The 13,726-nt window shown below is 43.3% G+C and overlaps 1 protein-coding gene across 1 annotated transcript in view; it reads right to left on the bottom strand.

The window, feature by feature from the left end:
• Positions 1-13,726, bottom strand: part of Rtf1 (RTF1 homolog, Paf1/RNA polymerase II complex component) — a 62,957-nt gene that overhangs the window by 6,938 nt on the left and 42,293 nt on the right. The window contains exons 7-10 of the mRNA XM_057781573.1: positions 7,316-7,451; positions 6,268-6,445; positions 2,417-2,499; positions 6-93 (exon numbers count right to left, since the gene is read on the bottom strand). Coding sequence (XP_057637556.1) covers positions 6-93; positions 2,417-2,499; positions 6,268-6,445; positions 7,316-7,451 — 485 coding nt within the window. The remainder of the gene's footprint in view (positions 1-5; positions 94-2,416; positions 2,500-6,267; positions 6,446-7,315; positions 7,452-13,726) is intronic.

A 13,726-nucleotide genomic window follows, 5' to 3' on the forward strand; every position in this document is an offset into this window, starting at 1 on the left:
CTTACCGCTTCTTTCCACTTCATGAATTCACTTTCCGTGAATTCCTGGTTTGACACAAACTCTAGGCGAAACACTCGCTGGTCACTGCCATGCCTACACAAAAGAGAAACAGCATCTCCAAGAATGTGCACGCTGATAACCAGATAAATAACCCTACCAGACTGTGTATATTGCTTGTGTCTGTGGGTCTCTGAATTACCAAGGAGAGATAAAACAACTAGACCTAATTACTAAGCCAAGGCACAACACCAACTCCTAGGGGTCGTTTCAATGGGCAGCCAGGACTGAGCTTACAAAACTAACAGTGGAAACCGAGGGCGCCCGGCAAGTACTTCAGAAGTCTGTTTATCACAAAGCCTGCCAGAGCCCATCACTATCAGTATGCACTCTGCACAGATTCTGGGATGAACTGAAGAAAAGTGTTTCTACTGACCAGTGCTTGGCAAAGTTTGGGGACTCAAAGCCATCCTCTTAGAGATTTCTCTGGACACTGGCCCAACCAGCTCTTTTTTATTTCTTCTTTTAAAAAAGAAAAAAGATTTAAAAAAACGTATATGTATATATGTCTACAAGTATCTATGTGTGTGCCTGGGAGGCCAGAAGGAGTTGTAGGTGGTTATGAGCCACCATGAGGGTGCTGGAAACTGAACGCAACTCTCTAAAAGACCAGCAAGGACTCTTAATAACTGAGCCTTTCTCTCCAGCCCCTCAACCAGTTCTTACTAAAACAAAAATATTAAATCTCTCTGTGTGTGAACATGCCTACAATTGCAAGTGTCACAGAGGACAACTTGCAAGAGTCAGTTCCCTCCTTCCACGTGGGTTCCTAGGACTGAACTCAGGTCACCATCTTTGCAGCAAGTACCGTTATCCTCTGATCCATCTTGCCAGCCCCTAAACTCTGCTTAAACAAAGTAAAGGGTTGAGGGGTGAGGATTTGGGAGGGAATGGAAAGACTGTGGTGACAGCCATATCTGTTACTTGCTATCTGCTACATGATCCTGGCAAACTTTTTATACCTTCTGACATGGGGTCTTTAGAATTCTTAGGGTTTGTGAGGGAAGGGGCCCAGACTTGTGTGTTTGTCATCTCCCTTTTCTTAAAGTCAAGGACAGGATCAGGTACGACAGAAATTCATTATGTGCTGAGTAGACGACATTTCCAGTTCCTGAAGAGGAAAATTAGTCTGGAAAGCTGACCTTACTTGTCAGAGGTGAGGCTAGTTAAGAAAGCCAGGATCAGAAGGAAACAAGCCACACAGAAAATGTCTCTGCCTCTGGCAGGAGGGTTTCACAGACCTGGTTACTGTCCTTACGTACACCCCAAAATATTGCAGCCTTCCTCCCTTCCGGGAGACAGTAACTTCTCTCCAGGAAACACAGACACAAGCTTTCCTCTGTGTATTGTGGAGACCACAGTTAGTGCCCAATGCTACGAACACCATATTGAAGGCAACAACAGCCCAAGAAGCAGAGGGAGCTAACGCTGCCACAGAAGGATCTCTTACACCTGGGTGTGGTGGCACACACCATTATCCCAAGCCTTGGAAAGCTGAGGCAGGATTATGAGTTTGTCTCCAGCTTGGGTTATACAGCAAAACCTTGTCACAAGAAAGAAAGGGAAGAGGGGTGATGATGTAGGAGGGTCATCTGTCTATGTCTTACTTTCATTGGTTAATAAAGAAACTGCCTTGGCCCTTTAATAGGACAGAAAGTTAGGTAGGTGGAGTAAACAGAACAGGATGCTGGATAGAAGGCAGTGAGGCTGTCGCCATGATTCTTCGACCCCAGACGGATGTAGGCTAGAATCTTTCCTGGTAAGCCACTACCTCGTGGTGTTACACACATTAATAGAAATGGGTTAATCAAGATGTGAGAGTTAGCCAGTAAGAGGCTAGAGCTAATGGGCCAGGCAGTTTTTAAAAGAATACAATTTGGGTGCTGGAGAGATGGCTCAGTGGTTAAGAGCATTGCCTGCTCATCTAAAGGTCCTGAGTTCAATTCCCAGCAACCACACGGTGGCTCACAACCATCTGTAATGAGATCTGGCGCCCTCTTCTGGCCTGCAAGCATGAATGTAGGCAGAATACTGTATACACAATAAATAAATAATCTTTAAAAAAAAAATACAATTTGTGTGTTGTTATTTCGGGTGTAAAGCTAGCCATGCAGAAGCCGGGCGGGAAGAAATGCAGGCCTGATCGCCTCCTCACTACAAATGACGCCCACAGCTCCTTCTACAGGGTGAGGAGGACGAAGAGGGAGGACCTATTTCATTAGATGACTCTAGGTGGCCTGGCGTTCACCATGCATGCCAGGCTGGCCTTGAACTTGCAGTTATCATCCTGTTTCTGCCACTGTGCTAGGATTATAGAGAGGGGTGTGTCTTCGTGCCTGGCTCAGGAAGTGCCTCTTACCGTAGCTGCAGCCCTTTGTTAGTTCTGGTACCACCCAGCTGGTAAACTTTGGCAGTTTCCACAACACCCGTAATCTCAGCCACCTAAGAGAAAGAACAGATACCAGTAAAAAGCTTCTTCCAGAGCTTTCCACATCACTCATTTGTCTCCACCCAGAGACTGAAGAGCTGTGAAAGAGGAGCCCACAGGGACCTTTCTCATGCTGAGAATGCAGATGGCTCAGGTCACTAAGCCTTACGCTTAGGGCAAGCAAGGTGCAGGAAAAAAGGCAGCTAGTCTGGAGGGCCCACTACTGAAACATCAAAGGTCAGTCCTTTTGCTTTTTCATTGTTGCTGAGTGTTGAACATGCTAGGTAAGGAACTGACATTCCCAGCATCCCATCCTTAAAAAACAAAATTTACTTTCATTTATTCTGTGCATGTGCTTACATGTAGGCATATATGTGCCACGTTGTGGAGGCCACAAGATAACTTGTGAGTTTCAGTTCTGTTTTACTGTTGGTTCCAGAGAATAAAGTCAACTGTCAGGCTTGATTGTGCCGTTATGAACTGAACCATTTCACCCTATCCCATCCTGGCTAAATGAATGTTACTGCCAAGACATGTGGAGTTCAGATGACAACCCACAGTGGCTTCTCTCTTTCCACCATGTGGGTTCTGGGTGTTGAGCTCAGGCCATTAGGTCTGGTGACAAATGCCCTCATTCACTAAGCCACCCCCAAAGCCCCCTCCTTGCCTTTCTTTTGTCTTTTTCTTTTTTTTTTTCCTTTTTTGAGACAAGGTTTCTCTGTGGTTTTGGAGCCTGTCCTGGAACTAGCTCTTGTAGACCAGGCTGGTCTCGAACTCACAGAGATCCGCCTGCCTCTGCCTCCCAAGTGCTGGGATTAAGGGCATGCACCACCACCGCCCGGCTCTTTTGTCTTTTTCAAATGAGACAGGGTTTCACTATGTTGGTCAGGCTGCTCTTGAACTCCAGGCTCAAATCTCCTGGCTCTGTTCCCAAGCACTCAGTCCAGGTTTCTAGCACTGGACTACATCTGGCTCTTATTTATGGTGTGTGTGTGTATGTGTGTGTGTGTAAGAAAGTTTGGAGTTTGGCCTGGGCAGTAGTGGAGCACACCTTTATTCCTAGCAGTGGAAAGGCAGAGGCAAGCAGATCTTGGAGTTTGAGGTCAGTGCCTGGTCTATAAAGTGAGTTCCAGGATAGCCAGGGCTACACAGAGAAACCCTGTCTTGAAAAAACAGAACAAAACAAAACAAAGCAAAGATAGAGAGAAAGAGAAAAGTTTGAGCTAGGGAGATGGATCAAAAGGCAAAACAGTTAAGTGCAAAGAACTTGCTATCTAGAACCTATATATTAAGCCAGAAGTGAGCTGGGCTTAATATACACAGTAATGATAATTTTTTGCTGTTTTTTGTTTTTCAAGACAGGAATTCTGTATAACAGCCCTGGCTGTCCTGGAACTTGCTTTGTAGACCACTGCTCTCAAACTCACAAAGATCCACATGTCTCTGCCTCTGAGTGCTGGGATTAAAGGTGTGCGCCACCAGCCGAGCCAAGTAATTTTTTTTAAAGATTTTAAAATTTGTAAGTGTTTGTGCTCATGTGGAGACAAGAAAGCCAGGTGTCCTGTCATTTTCTGCTTTATTTTTTGAGAGGAGGTCTTTCACTGAACAGGGAGACTGGTGTTCCAGCTGGACTGGCCAGTGAGCCCCTGGAACCTGCCTGTCTTTGGCCCTCAGCATAGGTTACATATGTGTACTGCCAAAACATGTTTTTGTATGGGTGCTGGGGACCTGAATGCAAGTCCCCCTGCTTATGCAGAAGCACTTCACCTAATAAGCTATGTCCCCAGCCTGAGCACCTAGTTCTTGAGCTAAGAAAAAAAAATTTTTTTTTTAAATTGAGACACCGTCTTGAATGTGGTTTAGGCCACCCTTGAGCTCACTATGTAGCCCAAGGGGGTCTGAAACTCACTAAGTTTGTTCTTTTGCCTTAGTCTCTGAATGCGTATAGTATGGGCATGTGCTGCCATGTCTGGCTTACTGGACATTTCTATCGTTCAATGAGAAGAGCACGGAGGTGAGTTTCATGGGTACTAGTACCTATACAAGGAGAGAACTAAAACTAGACAACCGAAAACAAAGCAACCAAAACCAAACAGAGCAATCAAATGGGACCAGCATTGGGGCCCCAACTTGGGAGGCTGAGGTCAGAGGATCATGAGTTCAAAGCTAAACATGGTTGTACGTGCCTTCAATTCCAACAATCCGTAAGTGAGACCCTTGTCTCCAGGGGTAAGGGAAAGGGGATGGGGATGGGATTGCGGTAGGGTGCCAGTTTGCTGGGCAGTGGTGACACACACCTTTAGTCCAGCACTTGGGAGGCAGAGGCAGGCAGATCTCTTGAGTTAAGAGGCCAGTCTGGTCTACAGAGCAAGCTCTAGGACCTAGCCAGGGTTACACAGAGAAACCCTATTTTTGGGGTGTGTGTGTGTATGTGTGAGTCAACTTTAAGGTCAGTGTGGACAATGTAGTAAGACCCAGTCTAAAAAATAAATAAGAAAAAGAAAGTAAACAGCTCAGTTCTAGTATCCAAACCACAACTACAGTGCTGGGACATATAAGAACCAGGAGAACTGGAGTTACCTTATTTCTTTTCCCTAGGTCTAGAGGTGACTTGGCAACTTTGCATACAGAGAAAAATTTCATTCACTTATTTCTCAAATGAACAAAACTTCTATATAAGTCTGAACAACAATGTCATGAGTGTCCATCCCCCTTTCACCCTGAAAGGGGAAGATAAAATGATTCTGAATTCAAGCAGCCAGTTCTGGGGCTCCCAAGCACCCTTTCAGTTAACTGTGAATGATTCTCACTGTAGTATGAGCTGCTTGCCTACAATCCAGTTTTTCTTCTGCTCGTCTGGATCCTAAGTGTCCCCCAAAGGCCCATGTGGTGAAGTCTTACTTTGGGTTTGCAATACTGGGAGGTGGCAGAAACCACTGGGAGGTTCTGCTGACTTCTTTTTGTGTTATTGTTGTTGTTTTTTTTTTTTTTGGTTTTTCGAGACAGGGTTTCTCTGTGGTTTTGGAGCCTGTCCTGGAACTTGCTCTTGTAGCTATTGTTGTTGTTTTTTGAGACAAGGTTTCTCCGTGTAGCTCTGGCTGCTCTGGAACTCACTCTGTAGACCTGGCTGTCCTTGAACTCAGAGATCTGCCTGCCTCTGCCTCCCAAGTGCTGGGATAAAAGCTGTGCAGTACCACTGTCTATCCTCCCTCAGGATCTTTTTTTTTTTTTTTTTTTTTAAAGATTTACTTATTTATTATGTATACAGTGTTCTGTCTGTCTGCATGCTTGTTGGCCAGAAGAGGGCACCAGATGTCATTACAGACGGCTGTGAGCCACCATGTGGTTGCTGGGAATTGAACTCAGGACCTCTGGAAGAGCAGTCAGTGCTCTTAACCTCTGAGCCATATCTCCAGCCCCCCTCCCTCAGGATCTTAATAGCACTGGTAGAACTAGAATTTCCTCTGCAGACTAGATTGGTTTGTGGAAATTCTCTTGCCTCTGTCTCTCAAGTGCTAGGATTATAGGTCTATGCTACCATACCTGGCCATTTCCGTTCTTGAGGCAGGGTCTCCCTCTGTAGCCTAGGCTGGTTTCAAACTCACAGCAATCCTCAAACCAGCCTCCCAAGTGTGTGGGCTACTTTTTCTAGTTATAAGGGAAGCTGACTAATACAGTCAAATGGTGGCAGACGAATAACAGATTTGTTCAGAAGCTCCCACTCCCAGTAGACAATCATTATATTTAAAATATGCAGAATTGTCCAAGGGAAGAATACCAACCCGGTAAACTGGCTTGCTATTATGGTTTCCGATGCCAATTCGCACAAAACAGCCTGTGACAGTTTTAGCAAAAAAGGGCATGTGACACCAGCGTTCTAGCTTATGCCTTGATAACCGAACTCGATTCAATTCCTCAGGTAAGGAGACTGGCTGTGACTTTGGAGGGATTTCTTCTTTCCTGTGAGAAACAAAGAATAGTTAGTATTCACTGTAAAACTATCAGAAAGACAGACATCAAATTCTTAATAATTATTCCAACGCGATCAACTTAACAGGCGCAACGAAGGACCGGAAAAGAACTACAGTCTATAGTTGTGTGCATATCCATAAGCCCTGACTGACACTTCATCCCAGCAGATAAGCTGCAGGCCAGTTTGAGGTGATATGCAGTCAGTTCCTATCTACCAGCCCCGGGGAAAATGTCCAGGCGATGCGGCCAGGAGCCAGAGGCAGGAAAATGAATGCAAAATTCAGGATACTGAATCAAGCCAAAGATGCAACCCCTACACCTACACTAAGCTTCTCTTTTCAAGAACTCTCCTGTGACAGCTAATCTCAGTTGTCAACTTGACACACCTGGGAAAAGGAACACAGACATAGAGGACTGTCTTAATCAGAATGGTCTGGGCCATGTCTATGGGCCCAGGCTAGTGTGGGCAGTGCCAGCCCTGGGCAGGTGGTTCTGGGTTCTATGAGAAAGCTGGCTGGGCAAGAGCCAGACTGAGCAAGGCATAAGCAGCATTTTCTTGTTGGTTTCTGCTTCAAGGCTCTTGCCTTGGCTTCCCTTAAAGATGGAACCTTTTTTTTTTTTTTTTTTTTTTTTTTTGGTTTTTTCGAGACAGGGTTTCTCTGCAGTTTTGGAGCCTGTCCTGGAACTAGCTCTTGTAGACCAGGCTGGTCTCGAACTCACAGAGATCCGCCTGCCTCTGCCTCCCAAGTGCTGGGATTAAAGGCGTGCGCCACCACCGCCCGGCTCAAGATGGAACCTTTAAAATGAAATAAACTTTCATCCCACTTATCCTGATAGAGGAGAACAGACACAGCTTACTCTTCTTCCTCGTCAGATGACGACGTTCGGGAAGAACGGTCCGATTTCTCACTGGACTTGTCATCGTCTTCCTCCTCCTCATCATCGGAGTAGACCTCACTTGTTTTTAATGGTTGTTTTTTGGCAAGGAGCTCAGCTAGAACAAAAGAGGAAACATTTACCTATGTACTCTCCACAGACAAGAAAATGACTCATCTTTCACCTTTGAAAAGAACTGGAACACAGAAAAAAAAACCTGAGCAGACAGTCTACCCTTCCTAGAATGTTCTGTGATAACTTGAGCCATAGTCAGGTAAGCAAACCATAGTTAAACATTCAGGCACCAAGAGACAGACCAAAAAAAAAAAAAAAAAAAAAAAGATATATAGAAAGAAAGTTAGATTGTTATAAGGTGGGAGGAATGGCTAGCAATCATACTGACATTCTCTAATCCTCCCCATATATTAGTGATTGAAACCAGGGACCCTGACATGCAAGTGTTCTACCTGTGAGCTATAAATTCAGCCCCTATTTTCTTTAAGAAAAGGCTTCCAGTTACTTCATGTATGTATGTATGTTTGTATGAGGAAGTCAGAGGACAACATGCAGGAGTCAGGCCTCCCCTTCTACCATGTGGATTTGAGGAACTGAACTTGGGTTGTCAGTCTTGGGGGCAAATGCCTTTGACATGTTGATCTGTCTAAGTTAGACAGGAAAGAAGGAAAAAAACATATTATCTTCTCTCTCTCTCTCTCTCTCTCTCTCTCTCTCTCTCTCTCTCTCTCTCTCTCTCTCTCTCCTCTCTCAATCCATTATGTGCAGGCACCCAAGGAGGACAAGAGCTGTCAGATCCGCCGGAGTTACAGGTATTTGAGAATCTCCTGACTTTGTCTGATAGAAGAGCACCAAGCACTCTTAACCACTGACTCATTCCACCAGTACTGCTTGGCTTCTGACACAATCTCACTATGTAGTTTAGGCTATCTTTGAACTCAAATTCTCCCGGTCAGGTGCATATCTATGAGTTTAAGACCAGCCTGGTCTACAAAGAGCATTCCAGGACAGTCAGGACTACAGAGAGAGAGAAAAAAAATTCTCCCATTTTAGTCTGGATCACAAGCTTTCATCACTACTAGGCCATTATCATTCCCTTTCTAGCGTTTAAGGAAAGCTTTATTTTGAATCTGTAGAACTATGTAATGGCAGACTCGGTGACCACAAATGGGAGTACCACTCAATCACTCATGCCACTTCCACTTCAGTAAAGCTGTGAAAAATGAGTCCAAAAGTACAAAAAAGGAGAGAGAGGCTAGAGAGACGGCTCATGATTAAAAATTCCTACTCCTCTTCCAGAGGACCCGATTCAGGTCCAGCACCCATGAGGAGGCTCACAACCACCTCTAATTTTAGCTCCAGAAGAACTGGTACCCTCTTCTGGCATCATCACACACATGGACGCACACACATATAATTAAAAAAGAAAGAGAGACTCTAGTGCTTTCTGGATGATAAGGTGAGTTTTAAAGGGTCAACCGGCAAACACGGCAGGCTTCTGGTTTAGTGTACTGTTTCAACTACTTAGCTGCCAAGCATGAAGGTGGTCCTGAACAGCAGGCAAACAAAAATGAATGTTGATTTATTTTAAGGAAGTTTTTCCTCTTGGTGATGGAGACTGCCTTGTAAATGCTATTACTCCCCCTAGTTGTCAATGAAATTTAATTCACAAAAGATGGTAGTCTTCTAGCAACTACGTAAAAGAAAGGCAGTAGAGCCTGATGTAGTGGTTGGTACTTTCTATACCCCCAGTTACTTAGGAAGCTGAGTCAGGAGGAAGTTGAGTTCAAGGCTAGTGTGGGCAATTCAGTAAGATCCTGTCTCAAAACAAAAATATTCAGGCTGGGGAAGTAGTTCAAAACATGTTTGCCACCAAGCCTGACAACCTGAGTTTGATCCCCAGAACTCACATGGTGGAAGAAGAGAACCAACTCTCAAAAGATGTCTCTTGAATTCCACATATGTGCTCCCATATATACAAACACAAAATAAATAAGAATAAAAAGTTCTGATATACATACATGCAGGACGCTTCTTTGTCTAGTACTTAAAAACCTAAACAGCAACCAAAAATCCACCCTAAACCTCAAACTAGGAAAAATTTCTAGAATACAAAACTAACACAGCTACAAGGAAGAAAGGTATGCATGCGCATATATATATGTATATATATATAAATAAATGTATAGTATGATGCTACCTATTGATTGTTGATGGAAGAAAGCATGTGCTCTGTCTTTATGTTTACCAAAAAAGAAGAAAGGAAATACACAGAGAAAGAGAGGCCTGATATATTTAAACTGGCTTTGAACTTGCCATGTGGCCAATGATAACCTCAGACTTCTGATTCTACTGCTTCAACTATCCCAAGCCAAATGCCAGGATTAGAGGTGTGCCATCATGCCTGGTTAGTACTTGCTGGGGATCAAACCCAGGGCTTTGTGCATTGCTAGCAAAGCTCCTACCAACTGAGTGATACTCCATCCCTTTGGTATATATAAGAAATGTTTAAGTGATGCTCACTATGGGAGGGGGCATGGCATCAAGTAGAAGGGCATGGAAGCTGAACTTCCCTTAATATACCTTGTAGGACATTACAAAATATATCTTCATTCCCTTTCCTGGCACACAACTCCTAAAATTCATGGCATCTTCAAAGTGATAGTGCTTTTAGTATGCTAATGAGTTGACTGGTGGCTGCAAGTCCATAGGCGCTTCAGGACAGGGTCTGGTCCCTGGAAAGACCAACGCGGTATTAGAGAGCTGAGATGCAGATTCTCCAAGGAGGGGAAAGGGCTGAAGGTTAAGCAGATTACCAATGACCAATGATTTGCTCAATTTTCCTATGTAATGATTTGCTCAACTTTCCTATGTAATGAAGCCTCAAAAACAAAACAAAAATCAAAAATCTTTCATGGGACAGGATATGGAAGGCTGGGTAGTTGAACCAGGAACCAATGGAAGTTGCTAGACGGTGGCCTGTCCAGAGAGAGGGAAGTTTCCTTGCAAATGTCCCATCCTATGAATCATTTCAGTTGTATCCTTTGTAATAATCCTTATAATAAACTGATAATCTAACTAGGCCGGATGATATATATACCTGTAATCCTAACACAGGTTAGAGGTGGAGACACAAGGACTACAAATTCAAGGTCAAGCATAACTACATAGAATTTCAAGCCAGACTAAGCTATATAAGACCTTGTCTCAAACAAAAACAAACCTAAGTATGCCTGAATCCTGTGCAACACTGTAGCAAATTAACTGAATGCAAAAGGAAGCAGGATGAGGCCCACAGCTCAGAAGCACTGAAAAAAGAGCCTGGACATTCATGGGAGGACTGAGTCCTCAGCTTGTGGACAAACAGTGTCAGCTCAGCACTTGAATTCAATTATAGGACATTTAGTTAGTGTCTGGTATAGAATCAGACACTAGTTTGTCAGTGGAAGAAATTCTCAACTAGAGATCACAGAAGCACACGATAAAACTAAATTTGGGGATTGAAGAGATGGATCCTTAAGAGCACTGGTTGCTCTTGCACAGGACCCTGGTTAGTTCCTAGTTCCCACACAGTGGGTCACACCCACCTCTAGTCTAGTTCTAAGGGATCTGATGTCCACTTCTGACCTCTGTGGGCACCAGGTGCACAGATATGCATGTAGAAAAAACACACATACATATAAAATAAATTAATCTAAAGAAACTGAGTTTCTTTTTGTTTTTTCTTCTTTATCTACAGATGTTTATTAGAAATTTTGAATTTGGAACCATGGATTTTATATTTTATATATTTTTTTTAAGATTTATTTATTATGTATATAACATTCTGTCTGCATGTATGCCCGCACGCCAGAAGAGGACACCAGATCTCATTATAGATGGTTGTGAGCCACCATGTGGTTGCTGGGAATTGAACTCAGGACCTCTGGAAGAGCAGCCAGTGCTCTTAACCACTGAGCCGTCTCTCCAGCCCTATATTTTAAATATTCACAAAACAAAGTAATAATTTAAAGGTTATTTCTAAACATCAACAGCAAGATGAAACAAAATATTCATTTGATCAATAAGCACACAGAAAGAAACTGTAATGAGTAACTTAAAAAAAAAAAAAAGATTTGAATCTGATATAATACAAGCTTATAGCCCTAGCACTTGTAGGGTGGTCTGGGTTGGGAGACTTTACCCCAAAGAGCTTACCAAATGTCATAAAGATTCAAGCTCAGGCTGTGGAATAATCCTTTTGTACACTGTGAAGATTTTATTTTTTTAATAAAAGAAGCTAACTGGCCAATAGCTGAACAGGACAAGGTTAGATGGGAGAGTCAAACTGAAAATGCTGGGAGAAAGAAGGGTAGGGCTGAAGAGTAACCAGGAGACAGAGAGAAACAAGATGGGCATGCCATACTGTGAAAAGGTACCAAGCCACGTGGCAAAGCATAGATAAGAAATATGGGTTAGCTGAGCAGGGGTGGACACGCCTTTAATCCTAGCACTCAGGAGGCAGAGGCAGGCGGATTTCTGTGAGTTTGAGGCCAGCCTGGTCTACAGAGCTAGTTCTAGGACAGCTAGGGCTATTACAGAGAAACCCCATCTCAAAAATCCAAAAAAAAAAAAAAAAAAGGAAAAAAAAATGAGTTATTGTTAAATGTCAGAGTTAGCTAGTAACAAGCCTGAGTTATTGGCTGAGCATTTACAATTAATATTAAGTATCTGAGTAATTATTTGGAAGTAACTATGGCACAGGAACACTCTGCCTACAAGTTCAGATCCAAGGACTCTACATACAAAGCCGGGTATGGGGTCATATACTTCTAATCTCAGCATAGAAAAGACAGTGTGCGTGCGTACATGCATGTGAATGTATGTGCAGCATATGTGTGTGCCTGATGTGTATCACACAATACAGCAGTTCTCAGAGGTCAGAAGATGGTATTGGGTCCCTTAAAACCAGAGTTCAGGTAGTTGTGAGCCACTGTATGGATGCTCAGAATCAAACACAGGTCTCTAGAAGAGCAGCCAGTGCTCCTAAGTGTTGAGTGAGTTCTCCAGTCTCGATTAAATATTTTTTTGTTTTGTTTTGTTTTTCTAAAGAATAACAAGTCGGGCGGTGGTGGCACGCGTCTTTAGTTCCAGTACTTGGGAAGCAGAGGCAGGTGGATCTCCGTGGCCAGCCTGGTCCACAAATTGAGTTCCAGAACAGCCAGGATTGTTACGCAGAGAAATTCTATCTTGAAAAGCCAAGGGGGAAAAAAGAGTAACAATACAATCAGTGGGCAAATGTGCCTTCAACAATGGGTGTTGGGAAAACTCAATAACAATATAAAGAAAGAAAATATATTAAAATTAGCTGAAGATGGATCAAAGACCTAAATGTAAGAACTGAACTATAAAAACTCTTTGAAGAAATCACTGGGGATCAAACTGGATCTGGCAAAGATTTTTTGGCCATGACATGAAAAGCTCATACACATAAAAGAAAAAGAGACATCAGCTGGGTGTGGTGGTGCACACCTTTAATCTCACTATTTGTGAGCCAGAAGCAGGCTGATCTCTGTGAGTTTGAGGCCAGTCTGATCTACATAGTGAGCTTCAGGAGAGCTACCACTATAAAGAGACAACCTGCCTTAAAAAGAAAGAAAAAGAATGATGGTGTACACCTTTAATCCCAGCACTCGGGGGCAGAGACAGGAAGATCTCTGTGAGTTCAAGGCCACCCTGGTCTACAAAGAGAGTTCTAGGACAGCCGGGGCTACACAGAGAAATCCTGTCTCAAAGACACAAGAAAAAAGTATGATTAAAAAAAATATATATATATATTTTTTTTCTTCCTTTCTTTCTCCTTTCTTTCTTTTCTTTCTTTCTTTTCTTTTCTTTTTTGAGATGAGGGTCTTGCTATGTTACCCAACCTAGTTTCAAACTCCTGGGCTCGAGCCATTTTCCTACATCAGCTTCTCAAGTTGTTAGGAAGATGGGCATGTTGCCATCATGACTAGTTTCTCTGATTTTTGTTTTTGTTTGTTGGTTTGTTTTTGCAAAAAGGGTTTCTCTGTGTAGCCTTGGCTCTCCCGGATCTCATGCTGTAGACCACGCTGACCTTGAACTCAGAGAGCTGCCTGCCTCTGTCTACCGAGTGCACTTTCACGCCTAGCTCGTTTCTTTGATTTTTAAAAAATTATTTTATTTTATATGTACGGCTGTTTTGTCTAAATGTACATCCATGTACCATACGCATGTCTGGCCAGAAGAGGACACCAGATTCCTTGGAAGTGGTGTTATAATAGTTGGAGGCAGTCATGTGGGTGCTGGGAATTGAACCCAGGTCCTCTGGAAGAGCAGCCAGTGCTCTTAACTGCTGAGCCATCTCCCCAGCCCTATGTC

Source organism: Chionomys nivalis, chromosome 9 (genome assembly GCF_950005125.1).
Source record: "Chionomys nivalis chromosome 9, mChiNiv1.1, whole genome shotgun sequence".
In the NCBI taxonomy this organism is placed as follows: domain Eukaryota; kingdom Metazoa; phylum Chordata; class Mammalia; order Rodentia; family Cricetidae; genus Chionomys; species Chionomys nivalis.